The 27,571-nt window shown below is 47.9% G+C and overlaps 2 protein-coding genes across 3 annotated transcripts in view; both read left to right on the top strand.

The window, feature by feature from the left end:
- The window catches only part of TMEM106C (transmembrane protein 106C), a 45,786-nt gene that overhangs the window by 8,328 nt on the left and 9,887 nt on the right, over nt 1-27,571 (top strand). For both annotated transcript variants that reach the window (XM_069758677.1, XM_069758676.1), the window contains 4 exons: nt 14,741-14,956; nt 15,446-15,509; nt 17,392-17,551; nt 20,059-20,199. In XM_069758677.1, coding sequence (XP_069614778.1) covers nt 14,758-14,956; nt 15,446-15,509; nt 17,392-17,551; nt 20,059-20,199 — 564 coding nt within the window. In that variant the 5' untranslated portion in view covers nt 14,741-14,757. The remainder of the gene's footprint in view (nt 1-14,740; nt 14,957-15,445; nt 15,510-17,391; nt 17,552-20,058; nt 20,200-27,571) is intronic.
- LOC138671494 (lamina-associated polypeptide 2, isoforms alpha/zeta-like) lies at nt 21,726-24,222 on the top strand. Its single transcript, XM_069759669.1, has 2 exons — nt 21,726-22,902; nt 22,981-24,222. Exons 1-2 carry the CDS (start codon nt 22,714-22,716, stop codon nt 24,220-24,222), a joined length of 1,431 nt encoding a protein of 476 aa, XP_069615770.1. The 5' UTR covers nt 21,726-22,713.

The following is a 27,571-nucleotide window of genomic DNA, read 5'->3' as shown; positions in this document are numbered from 1 at the left end:
TATTAACCCTTCAGGTGCTTCACAGCAGCAGAAGCAACATGGAAGGAAAAAATGAACATTTAACTTTTTAGTCACAAAAATTATCTTTTAGCAACAATTTTTTTATTTTCCCAATGGTAAAAGGAGAAACTGAACCACGAACGTTGTTGTCCAATTTGTCCTGAGTACGCTGATACCTCATATGTGGGGGTAAACCACTGTTTTGGCGCACGGCAGGGCTTGGAAGGGAAGGAGCGCCATTTGACTTTTTGAATCAAAAATTGGCTCCACTCTTTAGCGGACACCATGTCACGTTTGGAGAGCCCCCGTGTGCCTAAAAATTGGAGCTCCCCCACAAGTGACCCCATTTTGGAAACTAGACGCCCCAAGGAACTTATCTAGATGCATAGTGAGCACTTTGAACCCCCAGGTGCTTCACAAATTGATCCGTAAAAATGAAAAAGTACTTTTTTTTCACAAAAAAATTCTTTTAGCCTCAATTTTTTAATTTTCACATGGGCAATAGGATAAAATGGATCCTAAAATGTGTTGGGCAATTTCTCCTGAGTACACCAATACCTCACATGTGGAGGTAAACCACTGTTTGGGCACATGGTAAGGCTCGGAAGGGAAGGAGCGCCATTTGACTTTTTGAATGAAAAATTATTTCCATCGTTAGCGGACACCATGTCGCGTTTGGATAGCTCCTGTGTGCCTAAACATTGGCGCTCCCCCACAAGTGACCCCATTTTGGAAACTAGACCCCCCAAGGAACTAATTTAGATGCCTAGTGAGCACTTTAAACCCTCAGGTGCTTCACAAATTGATCTGTAAAAATGAGAAAGTAATTTTTTTTCACAAAAAAATTCTTTTCGCCTCAATTTTCTCATTTTCACATGGGCAGTAGGATAAAATGGATCATAAAATTTGTTGGGCAATTTCTCCCGAGTACGCCGATACCTCATATGTGGGGGTAAACCACTGTTTGGGCACTCGGCAGGGCTCGGAAGAGAAGGCGTGCCATTTGACTTTTTGAATGGAAAATTAGCTCCAATTGTTAGCGGACACCATGTCGCGTTTGGAGAGCCCCTGTGTGCCTAAACATTGGAGCTCCCCCACAAGTGACCCCATTTTGGAAACTAGACCCCCCAAGGAACTTATCTAGATGCATATTGAGCACTTTAAACCCCCAGGTGCTTCACAGAAGTTTATAACGCAGAGCCATGAAAATAAAAAATAATTTTTCTTTCCTCAAAAATGATTTTTTAGCCTGGAATTTCCTATTTTGCCAAGGATAATAGGAGAAATTGGACCCCAAATATTGTTGTCCAGTTTGTCCTGAGTACGCTGATACCCCATATGTGGGGGTAAACCACTGTTTGGGCGCACGGCAGGGCTCGGAAGGGATGGCACGCCATTTGGCTTTTTAAATGGAAAATTAGCTCCAATCATTAGCGGACACCATGTCACGTTTGGAGAGCCCCTGTGTGCCTAAACATTGGAGATCCCCCAGAAATGACACCATTTTAGAAACTAGACCCCCAAAGGAACTAATCTAGATGTGTGGTGAGGACTTTGAACCCCCAAGTGCTTCACAGAAGTTTATAACGCAGAGCCATGAAAATAAAAAAAAAAATTATTTTCTCAAAAATGATCTTTTAGCCTGCAATTTTTTATTTTCCCAAGGGTAACAGGAGAAATTTGACCCCAAAAGTTGTTGTCCAGTTTCTCCTGAGTACGCTGATACCCCATATGTGGGGGTAAATCACTGTTTGGGCACATGCCGGGACTCGGAAGTGAAGTAGTGACGTTTTGAAATGCAGACTTTGATGGAATGCTCTGTGGGCGTCACGTTGCGTTTGCAGAGCCCCTGATGTGGCTTAACAGTAGAAACCCCCCACAAGTGACCCCATTTTGGAAACTAGACCCCCAAAGGAACTTATCTAGATGTGTGGTGAGCACTTTGAACCCCCAAGTGCTTCATAGAAGTTTATAATGCAGAGCCGTGAAAATAATAAATACGTTTTCTTTCCTCAAAAATAATTATTTAGCCCAGAATTTTTTAATTTTCCCAAGGGTAACAGGAGAAATTTGACCCCAATATTTGTTGTCCAGTTTCTCCTGAGTACGGTGATACCCCATATGTGGGGGTAAACTACTGTTTGGGCACATGCCGGGGCTTGGAATTGAAGTAGTGACGTTTTGAAATGCAGACTTTGATGGAATGCTCTGCGGGCGTCACGTTGCGTTTGCAGAGCCCCTGATGTGCCTAAACAGTAGAAACCCCCCACAAGTGACCCCATTTTGGAAACTAGACCCTGAAAGGAACTTATCTAGATGTGTGGTGAGCACTTTGAACCCCCAAGTGCTTCATAGAAGTTTATAATGCAGAGCCGTGAAAATAATAAATACGTTTTCTTTCCTCAAAAATAATTATTTAGCCCAGAATTTTTTATTTTCCCAAGGGTTACAGGAGAAATTGGACCCCAAAAGTTGTTGTCCAGTTTCTCCTGAGTACGCTGATACCCCATATGTGGGGGTAAACCACTGTTTGGGCACACGTCGGGGCTCAGAAGGGAAGTAGTGACTTTTGAAATGCAGACTTTGATGGAATGGTCTGCGGGTGTCACGTTGCGTTTGCAGAGCCCCTGGTGTGCCTAAACAGTAGAAACCCCCCACAAGTGACCCCATTTTAGAAACTAGACCCCCCAAGGAACTTATCTAGATATGTGGTGAGCACTTTGAACCCCCAAGTGCTTCACAGACGTTTACAACGCAGAGCCGTGAAAATAAAAAATCATTTTTCTTTCCTCAAAAATTATGTTTTAGCAAGCATTTTTTTAGATTCACAAGGGTAACAGGAGAAATTGGACCCCAGTAATTGTTGCGCAGTTTGTCCTGAGTATGCTGGTACCCCATATGTGGGGGTAAACCACTGTTTGGGCACACGTCAGGGCTCGGAAGTGAGGGAGCACCATTTGACTTTTTGAATACGAGATTGGCTGGAATCAATGGTGGCGCCATGTTGCGTTTGGAGACCCCTGATGTGCCTAAACAGTGGTAACCCCTCAATTCTACCTCCAACACTAACCCCAACACACCCCTAACCCTAATCCCAACTGTAGCCATAATCCTAATCACAACCCTAACCCCAACACACCCCTAACCACAACACTAACCCCAACACACCCCTAACCCTAACCACAACCCTAATTCCAACCCTAACCCTAAGGCTATGTGCCCACGTTGCGGATTCGTGTGAGATTTTTCAGCATCATTTTTGAAAAATCCGCGGGTAAAAGGCACTGCGTTTTACCTGCGGATTTTCCACGGATTTCCAGTGTTTTTTGTGCGGATTTCACCTGCGGATTCCTATTGAGGAACAGGTGTAAAACGCTGCGGAATCCGCACAAAGAATTGACATGCTGCGGAAAATACAACGCAGCGTTTCCGCGTGGTATTTTCTGCACCATGGGCACAGCGGATTTGGTTTTTCATATGTTTACATGGTACTGTAAACCTGATGGAACACTGCTGCGAATCCGCAGCCAAATCCGCACCGTGTGCACATAGCCTAATTCTAAAGGTATGTGCACACGCTGCGGAAAACGCTGCGGATCCGCAGCAGTTTCCCATGAGTGTACAGTTCAATGTAAACCTATGGGAAACAAAAATCGCTGTACACATGCTGCGGAAAAACTGCACGGAAACGCAGCGGTTTACATTCCGCAGCATGTCACTTCTTTGTGCGGATTCCGCAGCGGTTTTACAACTGCTCCAATAGAAAATCGCAATTGTAAAACCGCAGTGAAATGCGCAGAAAAAAACGCGGTAAATCCGCCATAAATCCGCAGCGGTTTAGCACTGCGGATTTATCAAATCCGCAGCGGAAAAATCCGCAGAGGACCAGAATACGTGTGCACATTCCTAACCCTAACCCTAGCCCTAACCCTAGCCCTAACCCTAACCCTACCCCTACCCCTAGCCCTACCCCTAGCCCTACCCCTACCCCTACCCCTAACCCTACCCCTAACCCTACCCCTAACCCTACCCCTAACCCTAACCCTACCCCTAACCCTAACCCTACCCCTAACCCTAACCCTAACCCTATTCTAACAGTGGAAAAAAAAAATTTTCTTTATTTTTTTATTGTCCCTACCTATGGGGGTGACAAAGGGGGGGGGGGGTCATTTATTATTTTTTTTATTTTGATCACTGAGATAGATTATATCTCAGTGATCAAAATGCACTTTGGAACGAATCTGCCGGCCGGCAGATTCGGCGGGCGCACTGCGCATGCGCCCGCCATTTTGGAAGATGGCGGCGCCCGGGAGAAGACGGACGGGACCACGGCTGGATCGGTAAGTATGATAGGGTGGGGGGGGACCACGGGGGGGGGGGGATCGGAGCACGGGGGGGGGGAATCGGAGCGCGGGAGGGGTGGAACGGAGCGCGGGGGGCGTGGAACGGAGCACGGGGGGGCTGGAATGGAGCACGGGGGGGTGGAACGGAGCACGGGGGGGGGTGGATCGGAGTGCAGGGGGGGTGATTGGAGCACGGGGGGGTGATTGGAGCACGGGGGGAGCGGGCACGAGCACGGGGGGGAGCGGAGCACTGGACGGAGGGGAGCCGGAGCAGTGTACCGGCCAGATCGGGGGGGTGGGGGGGCGATCGGAGGGGTGGGGTGGGGGCACACTAGTATTTCCAGCCATGGCCGATGATATTTCAGCATCGGCCATGGCTGGATTGTAATATTTCACCCGTTATAATGGGTGAAATATTACAAATCGCTCTGATTGGCAGTTTCACTTTCAACAGCCAATCAGAGCGATCGTAGCCACGAGGGGGTGAAGCCACCCCCCCTGGGCTAAACTACCACTCCCCCTGTCCCTGCAGATCGGGTGAAATAGGAGTTAACCCTTTCACCCGGTCTGCAGGGACGCGATCTTTCCATGACGCCGCATAGGCGTCATGGGTCGGAATGGCACCGACTTTCATGACGCCTACGTGGCGTCATGGGTCGGGAAGGGGTTAAAGGGCCACTGTTACCCCCCTCCAGCCGTTATAAACTAAAAGAGCCACCTTGTGCAGCAGTAATGCTGCAGTCTAACAAGGTGACTCTTTTAGTTTTTGTTGCTGATATTCCCACAATAAAGGTATTTATAAATTTGCTCAAATACCTGTCTTTGTCCATGGAGGCGGGTCTGAAGCCTCCTCTTTGAAGCGCCCAACTGCCGTCAGTCATCTCTTCTGGGGCGATTGTCGCCGCCCCCTCAGCACTGTTATTGTCCGAAATCTGGCGCCTGCGCTCTGCTCTTCTGCCTGGAGCAGGCGCATAGAGCAGCGGCCGTCCTAGCTCTGATGCCGGGTTCCGGTATGCGCCTGTGCTGCCACCCTGTTACTGAATCCCCGCACTGTGCATAATGCATAACACAGTGCGGGGCGGGGATTCAGTAACAGGGTGGCCGCACTGCCCGCACAGGCGCAGACCGGAACCCGGCATCAGAGCTAGGATGGCCGCTGCTCTATGCGCCAGCTCCAGGCAGAAGAGCAGAGCGCAGGTGCCGGATTTCGGACAGTAACAGTGCTGAGGGGGCGTCGACAATCGCCCCAGAAGAGATGACTGACGGCAGTTGGGCGCTTCAAAGAGGAGGCTTCAGACCCGCCTCCATGGACAAAGACAGGTATTTGAGCAAATTTATTAATACCTTTATTGTGGGAATATCAGTAACAAAAACTAAAAGAGTCACCTTGTTAGACTGCAGCATTACTGCTGCACAAGGTGGCTCTTTTAGTTTATAACGGCTGGAGGGGGGTGACAGTGGCCCTTTAAAGTAATGATGGCCACTCGTTTTTCTTTACTTAGCTGCTTTTTTCTTGCCATAATACAAATTCTTACAGTCTATTCAGTAGGACTATCAGCTGTGTATCCACCAGACTTCTGCACAACACAACTGATGGTCCCAACCCCATTTATAAGGCAAGAAATCCCACTTATTAAACCTGACAGGACACACCTGTGAAGTGAAAACTATTCCCGGTGACTACCTCTTGAAGCTCATCAAGAGAATGCCAAGAGTGTGCAAAGCAGTCATCTAAGCAAAAGGTAAATCCAAAGGACCCGTGGAAGTGTGTATAACGCAAAACGGCCGTCATCCTTTTACTTGCACTGTCCCTGCTCTTATTACCTTGTCCATGAATTTATATTGGAAATAAAGGACTAAGGTTTCGTTGTCACATAACGGAAGTGTTGCTGCTTTCATCTTCCTTTGGATTTATCTACATGTTTTACTTCTGGCAAGCACCCTCCACCAAGTGACTCCACTCCCACAATGTGCCAATGATTCAGAGTGACCCCTCCATACCAGTAAGTAACTCATTACATTTAATCTCAGTGCCATTCATTTTTTCTTCTTTCTGGACATCTAAGCAAAAGTTGGCTACTTTGAAGAACCTAGAATATAAGACATAATTTCAGTTGTTTTACACTTTTTTGTTAAGTATATAATTCCACATGTGTTGATTCATAGTTTTGATGCCTTCAGTGTGAATGTACAATTTTCATAGTCATGAAAATACAGAAAAATCTTTAAATGAGAAGGTGTGTCCAAACTTTTGGTCTGTACTGTATATCATCAAAATAGTAGCTCAACTAATATAAAACATGCCCAACAATAAGATAGTTGCCAAGGCCTATAGGATCGCAAAGCCTCATTACATCTCTCCTGATATTCCAAGAGACGTTATAGTCACCTACTTCTTTCAAACAAGAAATAGCCTTTCTCTATCACCTCTCATTGGGGACACAGGAACCATGGGTGTATACTGCTGCCACTAAGAGGCTGACACTATGCAAATAAAAAAGTTAGCTCCTCCTCTGCAGTGTACACCCCACCGACAAGAAGTAGGATATTCAGTTTAGCTTAGTGTCAGTAGGAGGTGGACACGGGTCTTTCATTAGACCCTTATCTACCTCAATGTGCGTCGTTTTCTTTCAGGTTTTCTGGAGGGATACAGGGTGAACAGTCACACCTGTAATCCCACATTATGGACTATGAGTACGGCGTGTACTGCCACCCCGTATCCTCATAGATCCGACAGCAGGACCATGATCCTAGCACACAAGCGTGCTCAGAAGTCCAGTCCTAATTTAGGCCCGGCTTCTCGGGCCTACTCCGGTGCAGTAACTCCGCCCCACATTTGCTCTCCTTCGGGCAGGCTTTCTCCCGCCCGTACCTTCTTCCTGCAGCGGCGCCTAGCTCCGCCCCAATAGCAGTGCCCGCATCTGGCGCCATATTGGTTCCCCTGGTGTGCGCGCTTGTCTCCGCCCACTTCTTCCCAGCCACTGCTCTCTCTACAGCCGGCGCCATCTTTCTGCCCGAGGCTTGCGCTGTCGGCCCCTCTCATCTTCCAGCTTTAATGAGCAGGCCTTTTGCCCTCCCGCCCTTTTCCCTGCAGCACGCCTTTTCTGTTTCCTCTGGCGTCGCCATGGGTCATCGCATCCAGCGGTGCATCTGTCTGCAGGACTTGCTCCTCTACAGCCTGGAAGCTACAGGACATCTGATGTGAGTATATCTGCACAGCAGACTGACACTCCCCTCTGCTTCCGTCCCTTAACCCTGGAACCATGTCTAATTCTAAGGGAGAACGCTCCCGTCCTCCTGCTTCTTCTGCTATCTTGGTCCGTCACTTTGTACGTTCGCCCTACATAGCAGACTTCCCTCCCTCTGTCAGGACTGCAACAGCGCCACGGTGCCCACCGCCCTGGACACCCCTGGTGTCCGAGGGAGTGAGTTCCCTATCCTAGGGTGGGTCTCCTCTCTGTCCCAATCCCTGTGATCTCACCGAGTGTCTCAGACCCTAGTGTCTGTGCTTGAAAGGTTGCCCCTGATGACTTCCGCTGCGGCCATCGGGTCACAGGAAGCTCCGTCCGAGCCTACCAATATTGGCCGCAAAGGATCTAAACGGGAACGCCGGTCTGAGTTTTTTCCAGTTTTCCTCCTCCCGAGTCAGGCAAAGCATTCTCTGATGCGCCTTCGGAAGATGTTTTGAAGCGGGATTCTAACCAAATCGCTAGCATGAGGGATATGGTTCAGAACCTCATTGCTGCAGTTAACAGACCTGTGGCATCAAAGACTCCGTTACGGAACCCGCAGATCAGGCGGTTTCGTTTAGACGGTCCAAGCCACCTTCCAAAGTTTTCGCCCCTCATTCTGAATATGAGGAGCTGATGGCCAGAAAAAGAGAGAATCCGACCAGATGCTTTCAAAGAGGACAGTGCCTCGGCGTGTTATAACTTTTCCCCCCGGTGCACCGCCAACTGGACATCTCCCTCTGTGGACCCGCCAGTCTCCAGACTATCTACCTACATAGTCCGGCCCTCTTCCTGGTGCGGCATCTTTGAAGGAATCTAATGGTAGACTTTAGACTTTGCGAAGTCAGCCTTCGAAGCGGCTGAGTCCACTTTTTGCTCGGCTTTTGCCTCCTCATGGGTTTCAAAGTCTGTGGCCAAATGGGCAAAGCAACTCCGTCAATGCATTCTGGCTTGGCCCAACCAGAACAGGTAGCTGTGCTTGCCAACCAGATTTCTCACGTGAGTGAGTATTTGGTCTCTGCCTCCCTGGATGCCGCGTCTCGTGCAGCTTAGGCATCCAGCAATGTCGTTGCCATCCGCCGGACAGTTTTGCTTAAGGCCTGGCAAGCAGACATATTTCTAAGGAGTCCCTTACCACCTTGCCCTTTCAGGGATCGCGTCCTTTGGTTCCAGACCGGACCAAATTATTAAGAATGCGACCGGGGGGGACAAGTTTTTTATTTTTTCCCCAATCCAAACCTCGCCGACCTCTTCCTCCTGCAGCAGAGGTTGCAAGCGCGCCAAGATAGGAAGAAGTTTTCCTTTAGGCCCACTTCTTCCTGGCTCTCCCGCTATTCCCAAGGAAGATCCACCAGGTCTACACCTGGAAGATGTACCTCGGCATGATTCTCACTGGGATCCCGGTGCATCTCCCTAGCTGGGCAGTCGTCTTCTTTTCTTCAAAGGCGTTTGGCTTACGGCGATGGAGGATGCATGGGTCAGGGAAGTGGTATCCTCGGGATACAAAATCGATTTAGTTTCTTAGCCCTGGGATCGCTTTCTTCGAATCTCGCCCTCCAAAAGACCCGACTTTGGTTCCGGGTTTCCTTGCAGCCATCGTCTCTCTCCTCGGCGCAGGGGTAATAGTTCCTGTTCCAGAAAGAGAAGGATTCACAGGCTTCTACTCGGACCAATTCCGGATCTCAAGTTACTGAATAAAAGGGTTCGCCTCCGACTTTCAAAATGGTATCCCTTCGTTCGGTAATCACTTCCATGGAGGCATAGGAATTTCTATACTCCATAAACATTCTGGACGCCTATTTTCATGTCCCTATATTTCCAGGAAATCACAGATTCCTGCACTTTGCAGTACATCAGGAGAATTCCCAGTTTGTCGCCCTGCCTTTCGGTCTCGCAACCGCTCCCAGGGTCTTTACAAAGATCAGGGCAGCCTCGCTGGCCATCTGGTGGGTCAGAGGTCTGGTACTCGTTCCGTACCTCGATGATATTCTCTTCAAGACTCCATCCTTTTCTCAGGTCCAGGAAAACTTGTCCATCGTTCTCGACACCCTGTCCCGTTTCGGGCGGCTTGTCAACAAGAAGTCGTCTTGCCTTATTCCGACTCAGCGCCTCATGTTCCTAGGCATGCGGTCCGACACCTGTCGAACCAGGATTTTTTTTTTTCTTTCCGAGGAGAAGAGAGCTTCGCTCCGCCGGAAAATTCGCTTGTTTCAGGGTACCCAGCTTACATCCTTCAGAACGGCCATGAAGGCCCTAGGAAGAATGGTGGCAACATCACAAGTGTTCCCCTTTGCTCAATTCCACTCACGACCTCTTCAGCAAGCGATCCTTTGGCAGTGGGACAAGTCTGTCCTTTCTCTGGATCGTTCATCCCGCCTTTCGCCCTGAGTGAAACGGTCCCTCAATTGGTGTCTGACGTCTGCTCTCATCTTGTTAGGTCGGTCCTCCCTTCCGTTCCTGGCAGGTTGTGACGACGGAATACGGGCCTTTTTACCTGTCCCTCCTTCACTGGGAGAGACTTCTCATGGGTCTACCATTCCGAATTCAGACGGAGAATGCCAAGGCTGTGACATATGTCAAACACCAAGGAGGGATTCGGAGTTCCTTGGCGCTTTCCGAGGTCTCCAAGATCCTCCTTGGGTGAGGTGACGGTTTCCAGCGACATCCGCGGTGCATATCCCCGGTGTAGACAATTGGGCCGCCGACTTCCTCAGCCGGGAGGGCCTTGCGGCAGGGAAATGGTCCCTGCATTAGGTAGTCTACCAGCAAATTTGCCTTCTATGGGGGACGCCGGATGTGCACCTCATGGCGTCCCACCTGTATAGGAAGGTCCCTCGTTTTCGTCTCCAGACCCCACAATCCTCTCGCGGTGGGTGCCGACGCTCTGACCATTCTTTGGTTTCAGTTCGTGCTTCCCTATCTGTTCCCCCTCTTCCTCTGGTTCCCAAACTATTGAAGATCAAAGCGGAGGGGGTAACGGTCATCCTTATCGTTCCGGATTGGCCCAGGAGGTCTTGGTTCGCGGAGATCGTCAACCTTCTCGCGGACGCTCCCTGGAGGCTTCCAGACAGATCCGGTCTGCTGTCTCGAGATCGAGTGATTCACACCATGATCCAGGCTCGGAAGCCTTCATCTTCCAGGATCTACTATCGTACCTGGAAGGCTTACTTCCGTTGGTATAAGTCCAACCACGTTTCACCTGTGTACTTTTCCGTGCCTTCCATCTTGGCCTTCCTTCAGGCAGGACTGGGTTCGGGCCTTGCTCTTAGTTCCCTAAAGGGCCAGGTTTCTGCGCTCTCTATCCTTTTTCAGAAGACATTATCTTCTCGGCCACAGGTTAAGACCTTCCTTCAAGGAGTGGCCCATGCTCTTCCTCCGTACAGGGCCCCTGTGGACTCTTGGGATTTAAATTTGGTGCTGGATGTTCTGAAGGTTTTCCCCTTTTGCACCTCAGGGAGGTTCCTCTGTCAGTTCTATCTTGGAAGGTGGCCTTTTCTTGTGGCGATCACTCCTATCCGCCGCGTTTTCTGAGTTGGCGGCACTTTCTTGCTGACCTCCTTTCTTGGTTATCCACCAGGACAAGGTGGTCCTCAGACCTCCGCCTTCCTTCCTATGGTGGTTTCCACCTCAACGAGGACATTGTTCTGCCTTCCTTTTGTCCAGCTCCGACTCATCCCCTGGAGTGATCGTTGAACAAGCTGGACCTCGTCTGGGCAGTGAGGATCTACCTGGTTAGAACGGCCGCTTTCCAGAAGACGGATTCTCTTTTCGTCATTTCTGATGTCACGCGTAGAGGCCTGCCGGATTTTAAGGCGACTATTGCTCGCTGGATCAGAACTGCAATTTTGGAGGCTTACCGGGTCAAGAGCAGAGTGCCTCCTCCTGGGATAAAGGCTCAGTCTACCTGGGCAGTCGGCGCTTCCTGTGCCACAGGGCTTTGTTTTGCAAAGCGGCAACCTGGTTTTCCATCCACACGTTCGCCAAATTTTACGAGGTCCAAGCGCCAGCCTGGTCAGAAGGATCCTGCAGGCGGCAGTGGTGGGTCCTCTGACCTGATGGAAGTCTGTTTTTCCCACCCCAGGGACTGCTTTGGGACATCCCATGGTTACTGTGTCCCCCAATGAGAGGCGATAGAGAAAACAGGATTTTTGGTTGCTTACCGTAAAATCTGTTTCTCGGAGCCTTCATTGGGGAACACAGCACCCTTCCAAGTTGAACAGCTCTGTTTATTGTGTTATACTGTTAACGTTTGAGTTCTTTAACACTCTTTGAGTGTTTGAAACTGTTAATCTGTGGAGCGCTGCGGAATTTGTTGGCGCTATATAAATAAAGATTATTATTATATTATTCTTTCTCTTTTACACGTTGCTTCTCCTACTGCTTTCTCACTAACTGAATATCCTACTTCCTGTCGGTGGGGTGTACACTGCAGAGGAGGAGCTAACTTTTTTATTTGCATAGTGTCAGCCTCCTAGTGGCAGCAGCATACACCCATGGTTCCTGTGTCCCCCAATGAAGGCTCCGAGAAACAAATTTTATGGTAAGCAACCAAAAATCCTGTTATTGGCCCCTTATGACCGTAATCTCTTTATTTAAAGTGAACCTGTCACCAGGTTTGACTGATATGAGATAATACCATCACCTTTCATGCCTGATATACACCATTCTATAATGCTGAATATCTGCCCCCAACCCGACCTGAAAAAGAAGAAAAATACTTTTTATTATACGTGCCTGCTGTCCGGTCCGAGTGGTGTTGCTGGTCTTGGTTCAGCTCCTCCCTTCTTCTTTCGATGCCGTCCTCCTTTTTGCTTCGCGTGGACGGCACGTCCCTACATCATCCACACAATCTCTCTGTCATCACGCTCCTTAGCAGGCGTACTTATCTGCACTGTTGAGGGCAGAGCACAGTACTACAGTGCACAGGTGCCAGGAAAGACCAAAGAGCTCCAGCGCATGCTCACTTCAGTACTTTTGTCTGCCCTTGTCAGAGCAGGTAAAGTACGCCTGCAAAGGAGCACCATCCCGGGGAGACTGGATGACATAGCGTAGCGTCATCCACAAGAAGCCAGAAGGAGGGAGGCAATCGTAAGAAGATAGGAGGCATCAGACCAGGACCAGCGACTCCTCTTGGACCAGACCACCCGCAGGTGAGTATAATAAAAGCTCTTTTTCTTCTCTTTCAGGTCGGGTTGGGGGCAGATTATAGAATGCGGTATATCAGGCCTGAAAGGCGATGGCCATACCTTATATCCAACAAACCTGGTGAGAGGTCGCTTTAAAGATCCATCAAGAGCAACTCTACAAGCCAGGAAATCTCCAACAAACTACAAAAGAACTACTCCATGTAGGAATAAGGCTAGGTTCACATTGTGTTAGGGCAGTCCGTTTAGCGCATAGCGCTACGGACTGCGCTAATGCAATGTCCCAAAAGGGATCACGTTTGCCGATCCCGCTAGCGCTGATGCCCGATCTGCAATGTGGGCGTGCGCTAGCGGTGCGTTCGCCATTACAAGCAATGGCGGCGTTAACAGACTACGTTACACCGCGTTATGCCGCTGTGTAACGTAGTCCGTTTAACGGGTTCACATAACGCAATGTAAACCAAGCCTAAAGGTACCTTCACACTGACCAACTTCACAACGATATCGCTAGCGATCCGTGACGTTGCAGCGTCCTGGATAGCGATATCGTTGTGTTTGACACGCAGCAGCGATCTGGATCCTGCTATGACATCGTTGGTTGGAGCAAAAATTCCAGAACTTTATTTCGTCACTGGATCTCCCGCAGGCATCGCTGAATCGGCGTGTGTGACGCCGATTCAGCGATGTCTTCACTGGTAACCAGGGTAATCATCGGGTTACTAAGCGCAGGGCCGCGCTTAGTAACCCGATGTTTACCCTGGTTACCAGTGTAAATGTAAAAAAAACAAACACTACATACTTACATTCCGGTGTCTGTCGCGTCCCTCGGCGTTCTGCTTCCCTGCACTGTCAGCGCCAGCCAGCCATAAAGCAGATTACAGCTGTGACGTCACCGCTGTGCTTTACGGCCAGCCGGCGCTCACAGTCAGTGCAGGAAAGCACAGCGCCGGGGGACAGACACCGGAATGTAAGTATGTAGTGTTTGTTTGTTTTTTACATTAGCACTGGTAACCAGGGTAAACATCGGGTTACTAAATGCGGCCCTGCGCTTAGTAACCCGATGTTTACCCTGGTTAACAGGGGACTTCGCATAGTTGGTCGCTGGAGAGCTGTCTGTGTGACAGCTCTCCAGCGACCACACAGTGACGCTGCAGCGATCGGGATCGTTGTCTAGATCGCTGCAGCATCGCTAAATGTGACGGAATGTTGAATTTGCAAAGGTAAAAAAAAAAAAACCACCACTGACCAAACCAAAGTGCATTTTATTTAGGCCAGCGTAGAAGTTAAGGGTTTTTTTCATGGTTAGGCTGGCAAAAAATTCACAATAAAATATACAATTGCTTTTGTGTAAGGGCTAAGTTCAGATTGTCGTATTTCATGGTCGATATAACAAGTGCACTACCCAACCTGAGCGAATTTACAGACCTATGAGACTGTAAGTTTGGGACAGAAGGTCCGCGGGCAATCGTGACATTAAGGTCTGTATATTGGCCATGAAATATGACCATCTGAACCCAAATGAAAAGAAACCGGCGTCAATAGCTCATGGTTCCCAGACTGGAGCCCTCCTACCGGTCGGCTTCCCCGTTACCTGTTCTGATAACTACAGTCATAACACCAGTATGACCAGTGTCATAATGGTTCCCCAGCTCCACAGTTTTTTGTCCATGGCTCTGTTTCATGTAAAGGGTTAGAAAGTTGTCCAAGGTGTAAAAATATAACTTTTTAGTATAATTCCATTTCTGTTCCTTTGCCACATCTCCTTTTGCGCTCCTACGTGACGATGGGTGGTGTGAGCAGATCAGTTATTTTTTTTGTCCCTATCCCTTCGCTGCGGCCCCTCGATGTGTTGTTTCATTGTTTCGGATGTGCTGACTGTACATAGCCCTGATCTCATTCTTTGTGTTCAGGCTACAATTTAACCTCTTGATACCACATATTCGCTTGTCCTTTCTTTTACCAGACTATTAGACCATTCCGTTCCTTTTCGAGTGCTTCGATTAACGCTGTATTTTTTTCGCAGATGCTGAACAACAGATTATGGGGTCTATTATGTCTACGTATACCAGCCATGTGACCTCCTCGAAGCAGGCTAGCCGCTCGCATGTTGAGGATGATGACGATTTGCTGGATGGGAAGGACAGAGAGGAGGATATCGCGCAGTTTCCCTACGTTGAGTTTACAGGACGGGACAGCATTACCTGCCCATCATGCCAGGGCACGGGCTGTATTCCAACAGGTGACGCCCACCTCTGTTACACATTATTCTAAAATGGGGCTTTTAGTTATGTCACAAAGTTTAAAATCAATTTACTCTACTTGAAGTTACTCTACAGATGCCAAATATGAAGAATTCATTATATTTTAATAGTTTTACTCCAAGTAATTTTTCTTCCTACTTTTGTTATAATTTTTTTTTTCCCCGAAAACTTTACTTTTATATATAATTTTTATTTTGTGTGTTTCACAAGAGGACTTGAACACGTGATCCCCTGATGGTAAACCATCGATTTTTTTGAATCAGTTCTTATCATACTTAAAGGGATATTCCCATCTCCAGGATCCTATCCCAATATGTAGTAGTAATAATAATATTAGCAAAAACCTCCAATTAGAAATGTAGTATTTTTTTATTTTTTGCGGTTTATAAGATCTCTTTCTTTTTGTTACTTTTCTGCTTCATACTTTTTTTTTTTTTTTAACTATAAATTCTGTTCATCTGTTCTAGAGCACGTGAATGAGCTGGTTGCACTAATACCATACAGCGACCAAAGGCTGCAGCCGCAGAGGACGTAAGTGTATATGTGGGCATGTGCGCGCTGGCGCTGTGTCCTAGGTGGGAATTATGAGGACACCGTGTTTCCACCAGAAATCCGAAGTTAGAAGTTCAGGTTGATGAGATAAATTAGGGCTGAGGGTTTGTTCCTCTGTGTCATACCTAACTGCTGGATACTGGTGGTGATCTTCCATCTGCTTGCACCCATTATGTCCTCCACCCTGCATACTATTAGCCAAGACAACTCCCAGTTATGTCCCAGCAGCTCCAGTATTCAGCTTGTATGGAGATGAGTAGTTGCCAAATTATTCACCTCGTCCTAGTTGATTAAAGGGGATGTCCAGGCTGTAACGAAAAGTCTCGACCACAAGAAGAAAAGGAGTAGCATCAAGCCACAACATGGATAAAAACTACAAAAGAATTTAATTGTACAAATATAAAAGACAAATCACACAACATCCATATAAACATAATAATTTAGACAAAGGAGGAGAGAGCGGTAAGTAAGGGGTGAGGAAATGGTCAGAAACGTAGAAGGACTAGGGAAAATGCAGCAGCTATACCAAAATAGTAAAGAGTCAACAATAGATGGGGAAATACACATAAAGGATGGCCATAGCAAGCTTCCCCATAATGAGTCCGGACCAAGACTGCTCACGTGTGAATATAGGGACGTCTGAGAGTAGGCTTCCTTTACCCCGGAGTAGCACTGCAGACAGGCACAGGTGAGTTAGTGGTGCCAGCCCATGCGTGCAGCCAGCTATTACAACAGACATAGACTTCAATGGAAAGAGTTACATTTGTGCAGGGTGTCCTCGTCTAGAACACTGATTGTGTGAGTCCTGGTGGACAGACCTGTATCTCTTAGACTTATAAAGATATTGTTCTGTCTAAAGTCCCTCTTTGTGACTGCACACTTGTGCATCCTCCCACTGCACGCTGGGAGTATGCTCAGCTACTGGGAGAAGTGGTCATGTGACCACATGTATGCGATGTGCATACTCCCAGCCACATTCCGACTAGACTTTCTGGCCTCGCTTAATCCTCTGGCATTGAGCGAGGATTCGCCCATCTGGCCAGAATGTGGCTGGGAATATGCATAGCGCATACTTGTGGTCACATGCTGGTGCGTGCGATGTGAGGATTCACAAGTCTGCAGTCACAGAGAGACTGCAGACTTGTAGTTTTAGACCGGTCAACCTCTTTAAGGCATGTACTTTAGATACGCCCTAAACCTCTCAAAAGGTAATACCCCTTTAAGTTTTACTGCTGCCCTTCTACGTTGCTCATTATGACAGTGTGCCCTGCACCAGGATGGGCTGTGCACCCCGCTGTGTACCCCTCAGCCTCCTCCTGTGGCATGTGATCCCATCACAGGGGCCCTGATTACAGAGGGACCAGCAGAGGACTCTGCCAGGAGAGCTGACAACAGTGGATGGGTTTTTTAAGGAGTTCTCCGTTTTTTCTGCAGATCTCACAGAGTTTGTTGAGGATTTTGATTTCCCAATTAGACTCAATGGGGAAAATCTGCAACTTCTCTGAAACAAATAATCTGACGTCTTGAGGATTGAAAACCCTGAAGTTTCTTAAATATATTCTAACGAGAACCTTACTTTGGACTATGCTGCTGTTTGGATGCTCAGGTCCGCTTAGCGGTTAGCCATGTCATCACAAATAAATATTTTCCTGTGTGGCTTCTTGGATTACCCAGATAATGCGCTGGATACATGCCCTGCCATGCTCACCGACAGGCAGCCAGCGGCTGTCATTCCCGGACCCCATGTTATGCCCCACCATATTGCTCAGCGGAGTCTGATGTCAGATCCTTTTTAACTCTGTGATGAAAGTTGCACAACTTCCTAAATATACTTTACGTATCTATTTTCCAATTTTCTCAGGAAACTTTATGTCGTCCTCTCCATTCTGCTGTGCCTCCTGATCTGTGGTTTGGTGGTGTTTTTCCTGTTTCCCCGCACTGTTCTTGTCCAAGATGGTGGCATCAGAATGGTACAAGTGTGGTTTGATAAGGAAAATGACATTGTGAACATTGCTATGACGGTAAGTACACTGTATGGGAGATCTGTGTGAATTTGTAGAGCAGCAACTAAAAAAAAGAAAAGAAAAAAAACCAGCAAACAACTATGCATATGTATCGGATGTAATCCGCAAGAAAGGCAGAGCATGCTGCTGAGGGCAGAGACAGACTGCCGTATTTCTCCTGCGAGAATCGCACGGTAAACCTCGTACTGACCATCGGTCTCCGGACCTGAGCCTGACAGCTGCATAGTAATCCATCACGCTGACTTGCTCGGGTCAGGAGTGGTGCCGGCCAGTCCGTGCAGTGCCATGTGATTGACACAGGAGAAGTACGGCAGTGTGTCTCTGCCCTTATTCTTATACTGATATTCACCACTGCCAGAAAAGTAATCTATAGATTAACCCCTTAGTGACCACCAGTGCATCTTTTTACTGACCTGCTATATAAGAGACTAGCATCCCCAATGGGTGACAATCCTGTGGCTGTCGGCTGTACGCTATAGGTGACAACTTTCTGCATCAGCCACAATCAGTGTTGGCACTGACTATGGTCGTTTAAGGCCTTAAATACTGCTGTGATAGTGACTACAGCATTCAGATGGTCAAAAAAGTGTTGGGGTTCCCTCTTTAAACTCATTGGCACCCTGAGATATTGATCGTGTGGCCCTAATGTTTGCCATGACATTTAACGGCCAAATAATGGCCTTAAAGTCTGCCAGCTATAGCGGCCTGTTGAAAAGTTACCAAAATTTAGGTGGTAAAAACAAACATTTTCATTCCTGTCATGCCACTTTGTATTAAGTCCTGAAAAGCACCTGAAGGGTTAATGAACTACACGAAAGCAATTTTAATTATGCTGAGGGGCGCTGTTTTTTAAATGGTATCACTTTTGGGGGTTTCCAATATATATGACCTCCCAAAGTCACTTCAAAAACTGAACTGGTCCCTAAAAATAAAAGTTTTGTAAATTTCTTGAAAAAATGAAAAATGACATTTTCAAACCTCCTCCTAAAATGCTAATAAAATAAAGCAACATTTTACAAATGGTGCTGATGTAAATTAGACATGAGGGAAATGTTATTTATTAATGTTTTTTGTCTAGTATGACAATCTGGATTAAAGGGATAATCATTGAAAGTTTGAAAATTGCAATTTAAAAAAAAATTGATATTTTTATAAATACCGTATTTTTCGTACTATAAGATGCACTTTTTCCAACAAAAATGTGGAGGAAAATTGGGGGTGCATCTTATAGTCTGGATGTACCTGCTCTGGCTGTTGTGGGGGAGCGGCAGAGCAGTGGGTCATAGGAGACAGGAGCCGGCGGCTGCAGCTAATGCCTATGCCCACTGCTAAAGAGAAATGAATATTCACTACATGCCACATCCATAGGTGTGGAATGCAGTGAATATTCATTCAGTTTAGTAGCGGGCACACGTGAACGCCTGCCAGCAGCAGGAAGCCGGCAGCTGTGGCTAACACTGTGCCCACTATTAAAGAGCAATCAATATTCACTACTGTCCACGCACATAGCCCCGGCGTGGAGAGCAATGAGTATTCTGGCAGCTGTCCTCTGTTTATAGGCAGCACTTTATATCACTGCCATGCTCTGCTTCCAAGCATAAATAAGCTGCTGGCATCTGAACAACATGCCACAAGGAAGCGCAGGAAGGTTATTATAATGGTTTTTTTTTTTAGGCTTTTCTGATGGGGGTCCATGCATACCAGGATAGGAATGAGGGGGCCGTGCATACCAGGATGGGGATGAGGGGGCCGTGCATACCAGGATGGGGATGAGGGGGCCGTGCATACCAGGATGGGGATGAGGGGGCCGTGCATGCCAGGATGGGGATGAAGGAGCCGTGCATACCAGGATGGGGATGAGGGGGTCGTGCATGCCAGGATGGGGATGAGGGGGCCGTGCATACCAGGATGGGGATGAGGGGGCTGTGCATACCAGGATGGGGATGAAGGGGCCGTGCATACCAGGATGGGGATGAAGGGGCCGTGCATGCCAGGATGGGGATGAAGGGGCCGTGCATACCAGGATGGGGATGAAGGGGCCGTGCATACCAGGATGTGGATGAGGGGGCCGTGCATACCAGGATGGGGATGAGGGGGCCGTGCATACCAGGATGGGGATGAGGAGGCCGTGCATACCAGGATGGGGATGAAGGGGCCGTGCATGCCAGGATGGGGATGAAGGGGCCGTGCATGCCAGGATGGGGATGAGGGGGTCGTGCATGCCAGGATAGAGAATATTAGTACAAAATTGACCAAATTTTTTGCTACAAATTTTTTTTTCTAATTTCCTCCTCTAATTCCTAGGTGCATCTTATGGTCCACTGTGTCTTATAGTTCGGTAAATGCAAAACATTTCAATCTAAATTTTACCACTATCATAAAGTAGGATGTGTCATGAAAAAGCAATCTCATCCATTGCACAGCTGCGCTGTAGTCTGCGGATAGGTGCTGTCTGTACGAGGCATTTTACTGACTGACCTCTGCTTGTGTCCTCTCTGTTACAGAGCACCCTGCACATAACCAACTCCAACTTCTATTCCATCAATGTAGACAGCCTCATAAGCCAAGTGCAGTACATGAACACGGTGATCGGCACTCAGCAGCAGACCAACGTGTCTGTCCTCCAGCCGCTCAGCGAGAAACTGGTACATTACTGCTTTCTTCTATTCTCACCTCACAATGTTCATTTTACCATTTAAGGCTATCTTCATACTTTGCTGCTTTTCTTGCTGCATATTTTGCCACATTTTTCAGGATCCCAGAATTCAGTTTTTCCTTCCGCCAGACAAGCCATGAGCATTTCACATAAATCGTTTTTGTTTTTTAAAAAAGGGCAAATTGATCAAATTATTTTGTGGAAAAAAGATGTTTGTCTGAAAAAAAAATAGTGACTATTGTGAACAAAAAAGCTCATGAAAAATAAATAATTACAAATGTAACAACAGCAGAGGGCGGTGAATTGGTCAGGAATAGTTTACTTAACACATTGACACTGCATTTTGTAGGGCGGACATTGTTTACTTTTACAGGCAGGTCAGGGCTATTGAGTTGGTCAGGTACTGTTCAATTTCACACATTGGTCAGGCAATATTTAGTTTCACACATTGGTTGGTCAGTGAATTGCTCAGGCAATCCTGCTGTACCTGTTGTTTTTTTTTTGTTTGTTTGTTTTAATTAAAATCACAGAAAAAACTGACAACAGTTTTTGCTGCTTTTTTTTTTTACACTTACCCATTGCGTTTTATGAGTTAAAAAAAAACGCTGCAAAAATGCTGAAGTGGCATGAAAAAACCAATGTGTGTGCATGAGATTTCTGAAATCTCATTGCTTTTGCTGGTACTGTAAAACTCCGCTTTTAATTCGCATAAAAAATGCAGCTAAAAAAAGCGCAGCAAAAACACAACATGTGAACATAGCCTAAAAGTACCGAGACCTACAACTGGATGTTTAGCTATTGTGTACGGCAGGGTATTATAGCCACTTGTGACATATACGTTAACTTTGCACCGTAGGGTGTAATATTTATATTTTATGCTTTTGGTAAAGATATTTTTACCTCTTGGCTCCTGATTTTGGTATTCTGCATGAGCCCGCTGCGACTTCTATGACAATGATCATTAAATGGAATCTGTCAACAGGTTTGTTCTGCTGAGATATTCCATTTAATGATATTAATTAAAGGGAAGCTAAGTTAGGGACTGAGACACTGATTTCAGGGGTGTCATTAATTAGGCTTTGTGCTGTTGTTTCGATACAATGAGTGTTTTATCAGCAGGAGATTATCACTGCCTGATTTGGTGCTTGCTTACCTCCTGGTCCAACCCCGCCACCAGCCGTAATTTAACATCTTAGGCCGTAGGCACACGACCGTACAATACGGCCAAGTGCTATGCGATAAGACATCTCATAGCACTCGACCCAGTGTTACTCTATGGGGCAGCTCACATCTGCGAGCTGTGATTGGCGCCGAGACTCTGCTCACTTCCACTCTCACCTCTTACAACACACCGCCTATATATTCAGTGGTGTAACTCTAGGCTATGTGCACACGTTCAGGATTTCTCGCAGAAAATTCCTGAGAATTCCGGACATTTTCTGCAAGAAATCCACAAGAAAACTGCATGCGTTTTTGCCGCGGTTTTGACGCGTTTTCTCTGATCGCCCATGACGGCACCACGGAGAGAGGGGATCCGCCCACCAAGGACAGGAAACCTACGGATAAAAAGGCGGTACCACTCTCCTGCATCAGTTGGTTTCCTGTCCTTGATGGGAGACCTACGGACTTACCAGTCATCGTTGGAATTCCGGGGCCAACCAGTCCGATTCAGGCAGCTGGGGTCCCTCTGCCTCGGCTAGGGTGGTGACCCGAAGCGCCACCGCTGGGAGCTGTGAGCCGACAGGGTGTGCGGGGGAGGTGACAAGGAATTCGCGGTCACCTCCCCAGGTAAGATGCAGCAGCGACAACATCCAGGGGGGTCCCTCTGTGGTTGTGGGAGGTGCAGCGCAACCCTCCCTAAAAACTAGCATAAGTCTGCACGCTGCACTGCCATCGGGCGTGCAGAAAAAGCGCTACAGGGCTGCATAGGACTGGGGGTGCCGGTCAGCAGCGCCTTTCTGCCTCCAGCACGCCGGGATCTAGGTGGTCTCGCGGTGCGCTTGTGCGCCGGTATATGCAGGCTTCCGACCGGGTGCTTGTGCGTTCCATGCAGGCGCCGGTGTATTTCCGGGTGCGTTCTGCGCAGGCGCCGGCGGGACTTCCGGCCGGGCGCCTGTTACGCTCTGCGCAGGCGCCGGCGGGGTTCCGGCCGGGCGCTGGGGCGCATGCAGCGGCCGGTATGTTTCCGGCCGGACGCTTAGCACAGGTTCCGGCGGATCTGCCGGCCGGGCGCCTGGTGCGCTGTGCGCAGGCGCCGGCGTGGCCCGGCCGTCAGTTTGGACGATTTGCGCAGGCGCTAGCAGGAGGCTGTTAGGGACCATGTAGGAGTTATTGCGCAGGCGCCGGCGTTCAGCGCTCGCTTCTGCGCAGGTGCGGACAGCGGGAGGATTCAAATAGGAGAATCTACTTCCTCCCAGTGGCTCTGCAGTAAAAAGCAGGAGCCTCAAGAGATAAAAGCGCTAGCTCAGCCAAGCTCGAGGCAGCATCTGCAAACAGCAGCAGTATGAGTAATCCGGCATCACCTTTGCCCGAATCACCTCCACCTGCAACATCGCCACAGCAGCAGCAGCAGCAAAAAAGGCGACAGCAGAAGGGACACCAGGACACCAGCAAGGAACGCCAAAGGTCTCAACACAGTAAGGAGTCCAGTACGGCGTCGGGGAGAAAGCCAGAGGCAGAAAACCCCCAACCGGTATTTATGGGTCCTGGAGGTGGTAAGTGGATCTTCGTGAATGTCAGAGACAGTAAGAGTGTTATTTGTCTCTTTTAGGGGAGGAAAAGCGTAGCTAAAACTAAGCACAAAAGTTGCGCCATCTGTAGAGAGGATCTTCCACCTACATGGGATAAGAGACTATGCAATACCTGCATTCAGCAGACTGTATCTGAAAACCTTCCAGGGTTTGCAACAGATCTTAAAACCCTAATTAAGGAGCAAGTGGAGGACACCTTTAGGTCACTAAAAAGTGGGAAAAAAAGGAGGAAGTCCAAACACAGGTCCCCATCTCCGGTCTCGAAATCCGAAAGTGATAGTGAGAGTTCAATGTCTTCACCCTCCTCTGATTCATCTGCATCATCTACTTCTTCCTCTGGGGGACATAATTGTTTCCCTCTAGAGGATACTGATGGCCTCATAAAGGCGGTGAGAAGTACCATGGGGTTGGTAGACTCCCATCCTAAAAAAACAGTACAAGACATCATGTTTGGGGGCCTAGAACAAAAAAAGAGAAGAGCTTTCCCGCTTAACGAAGCAATCGCGGCCTTAATTAAGAAGGAATGGAAGAAGCCCGTGAGGAAGACTCTCTTGACGCCAAAAAGGAAGTACCCCTTTGAGGAGGAATCGTGCTCCTTTTGGGAAAAGGCCCCCAAATTAGACGTGGCAATTGCTAAAGCCTCAAAGAAATTCGCCCTCCCGTTTGAGGACATGGGGGTTCTGAAGGACCCAATGGACAAAAAGGCAGATGCATTTCTCAAGGGCTCTTGGGAGGCAGCGGGAGGAGGCCTGAAGCCAGCAGTTGCAGCAGCATGTACTTCACGCTCGCTGATGATCTGGCTAAACCAACTAGAAGGTCAATTGAAGGGGAAAACTTCCCGGGACTCAATTCTAAACACACTACCCGTAATGAGAGGGGCCGCGGCTTTTCTAGCCGACGCCTCAGCCGACTCCATCAGGCTATCCGCCAGAGCAGCAGTGTTTGCTAATGCGGCTAGACGTGCTCTCTGGCTTAAGAATTGGCCGGGCGACCTGCAGACAAAAACGAAATTGTGCACCATCCCTTGTGAGGGAGAGTTTCTGTTCGGGTCAACTCTAGATGACATCCTGGAAAAAGCAGGAGACAAGAAAAAGTCCTTCCCCTCTCTGGGTCTCCCTTCTTATAGAAAGCCCTTTCGGAACAAGAGGTTTTTCCGTAAGAACCCAGGGAGAGGCCAGGGGAAGTGGGAAGATAAGAAGACGAAGAATAAAGGGTTCATCTTTAACAAAAACCTCAATGACAACAAGAAACCTCCACAATGAAGGTTCGCCCCAGGTGGGAGAGAGATTATCCCTCTTTCTCCCAGCCTGGGAAAAGATCACCTCCAGTCAATGGATCTTAAGTATCATAAAATCAGGACTAAGATTAACATTCAAGAGGTACCCTCGTCCCTCTTTCAAGATAACACCTATGAGATCCTCGGCAGAAGAACAGTTAACACTGGAGAAAGAGATTGTGGGGTTAGTAAAAAAAGGAGTACTCCTGGAAGTTCCCCCTCAAGAAAGAGGGCAAGGGTACTATTCCCCTCTATTCCTGAGGAAGAAACCAGACGGTTCCTTCAGGACTATTATCAATTTGAGGAACCTAAACAATTACCTAGAGGTTCAGGCGTTCAAGATGGAAACAATAAAGTCATCAATCAAAATGCTGTTTCCTCAATGCTTCATGGTGGTCCTGGACCTGAAGGACGCGTATTATCACGTCCCAATACACAAGGATCACCAAAGATTCCTGAGAATGGCAATCCACATCAAGGGAGTCCTAAGTCACTTCCAGTTCACAGCCCTACCATTTGGCCTAGCAATAGCCCCGAGGGTCTTTACAAAACTGGTCGCGGAGGTAATGGCTCACCTCAGGGAAGAAAACACCCTGATCGTACCATATCTGGACGATTTTCTGGTGATAGGCTCCTCCCCGCAACATTGTATGAATCAGCTAGATTTAGTGATTCACTCTCTAAAAGACCTGGGCTGGCTAATAAACCTAGAGAAATCCAGACTGGTGCCTTCTCAGGTTCAGGAGTACCTAGGTCTCACTCTAGACTCCAGGAAAATGGAATGCCGGCTCCCAGAGAACAAGATACAAAAGATAATGAGTTTAGCGTTAAGAGTACAATCTCTCCCCTCTATAACTCTCCGTCAGGGCATGTCCCTGTTGGGCTCTATGACCTCGTGCATTCCTGCGGTCCAGTGGGCCCAACTACACTCAAGAGATCTCCAATGGCAGCTACTTTCAGAGCAAATCCTCCTAGGAGAGTATTTAGAAGGGCGGTTAGCATTATCTCCTCGCACCAATCACTCTCTGATTTGGTGGACGTTGCGGGAAAATCTTTCCCAGGGAGTTCCATGGGTGATCCCAATATCAAAGGTCCTAACTACGGACGCAAGCCCCTCAGGGTGGGGAGCTCATCTGGGCGACTTGGTAGCTCAGGGCATTTGGTCCCCTTCCCTGGCAAACAGTTCCTCCAATATGAAGGAACTCCTGGCCGTAAAATTTGCCCTTCAGGAATTCTCGGGGGTCCTTCAATCTCACCACGTAAGAGTAATGTCAGACAATCAGGTAGTAGTATCCTACATAAACCATCAGGGGGGTACCCGTTCCAAAAGCCTAATGGAAGTGACCAACTCAATCCTTCAGTTAGCCGAGAACAACCTTCTATCCCTGACAAGTCTACACATAAAGGGGGTAGACAATTACAAGGCAGACTTCCTCAGTCGATCCAGCCTAAAACAGGGGGAATGGGAACTAAATGCGGAGATATTCACCCAGATCACACAAAAATGGGGTGTTCCCAAAATAGATCTCTTCGCGAGCCATTTAAACAAAAAAGTAGCCTCCTTTTGCTCCCTATCTCCCCTGGGGAACCCAGTAGCTGTGGACGCGTTCCTGATCCCCTGGGGTCATCATCTGGTCTATGCCTTTCCTCCCCTCTTTCTGATTCCAGCAGTGCTGAGGAAGATTCGGGAGGACGGGGCGCTGGTCATCTTAATTGCCCCGTTCTGGCCGAAGAGACCTTGGTTCTCATGGATGAGGAAAATGTCAATATCCGACCCTTGGGTATTACCAGACCTCCGGGATCTGTTGTCACAGGGCCCTATCTGTCATCCACAAGTCAAGAACTTGCACTTGACAGCTTGGCTCTTGAGAGGAAAATATTAGAAAACAGAGGGTTCTCTTCGGGGTTAATTTCAACTCTGTTAAAAAGTAGGAAGCCGGTTACAACGAAACAGTACGGTAAAATATGGAAAAAGTTCCTGTCCTTTTCAGGTGCAAAAATAGGGAAAGAGATTCCCATCAATTCCATATTAGAGTTCCTACAAAATGGCCTGGATATGGGGTTAGCCACCAGTACACTAAAAGTTCACGTGGCAGCATTAGGAGCCCTATTTAATTTTGACCTAGCTTCAAATAGATGGATCTCTAGATTCATTAAGGCAGCAGGAAGATCTAGGCCTCTACCAGTAAAAGTGGTTCCTCAATGGGACTTAAACTTGGTCCTTAAAGCACTGACTAGTCCTCCATTTGAACCATTGCATGAATCTACTATAAAAACGCTATCCCTCAAAACCGCTCTATTAGTTGCACTCACTTCTGCCCGTAGGGTCAGTGACTTACAAGCTCTGTCAGCCTGCCTTCCTCACACACAATTTCTAGAGGATAGGGTTATTCTAAAAACAGACCCAGCATATCTCCCGAAAGTGGCTTCAAAATTTCACAGGTCTCAAGAGATATCTCTCCCCTCCTTCTACCCCAATCCTAAGAACGAGGAGGAACAAACACTACATACACTAGATGTAAGAAGATGTCTCTTACACTACCTAGAAGTCACTAGAGAGAGTAGGGAGGATTCCTCTCTGTTTGTGTGTTTTCAGGGTCCCCGGAAGGGGAAAAAAGCATCTAAGGCCACCATAGCAAGATGGATCACAGACGCCATCAGTCTATCTTATTCAGCAAGTGGGATGTCCGTTCCTGGGGAGGTTAAGGCTCACTCAACGAGGGCAGTAGCAACTTCCTGGGCGGAGAAGGCCGGAGCTTCCATAGACCAGATATGTAGAGCTGCTACCTGGTCCTCACCATCCACATTCTATAGGCACTATAGATTGGACCTAATCTCCTCTTCAGACCTTACTTTCGGTAAAAGGGTTCTGGAGGCGGTGGTCCCTCCCTGAATGTACCATCTATTCAAATCTCTCCGTGGTGCCGTCATGGGCGATCAGAGAAAAATATAGTTCTTACCGATAACGGTATTTCTCTGAGCCCATGACGGCACCCGTACATTCCCTCCCTTCACTTATGGGTGTACACCTTGAAATAGTGCCATAATCCATTTATAGTTGGAAGTCACGCGGTATCTTGTTATGCTAAGCAGTTAAAATTATTTTACAAATGTCTTAGTAGTCTCCCATCGTTATCTATGTAAACAAACTGATGCAGGAGAGTGGTACCGCCTTTTTATCCGTAGGTTTCCTGTCCTTGGTGGGCGGATCCCCTCTCTCCGTGGTGCCGTCATGGGCTCAGAGAAATACCGTTATCGGTAAGAACTATATTTTTTGCCGTGGTTTTTTCCGGACACTTCCAAATGCATTTTGGAGTGGGAAATCCGCAAAAAAA

Source organism: Ranitomeya imitator, chromosome 3, assembly GCF_032444005.1.
Source record: "Ranitomeya imitator isolate aRanImi1 chromosome 3, aRanImi1.pri, whole genome shotgun sequence".
Lineage (NCBI taxonomy): Eukaryota > Metazoa > Chordata > Amphibia > Anura > Dendrobatidae > Ranitomeya > Ranitomeya imitator.
This window is presented reverse-complemented; position numbering and strand designations above follow the sequence as displayed.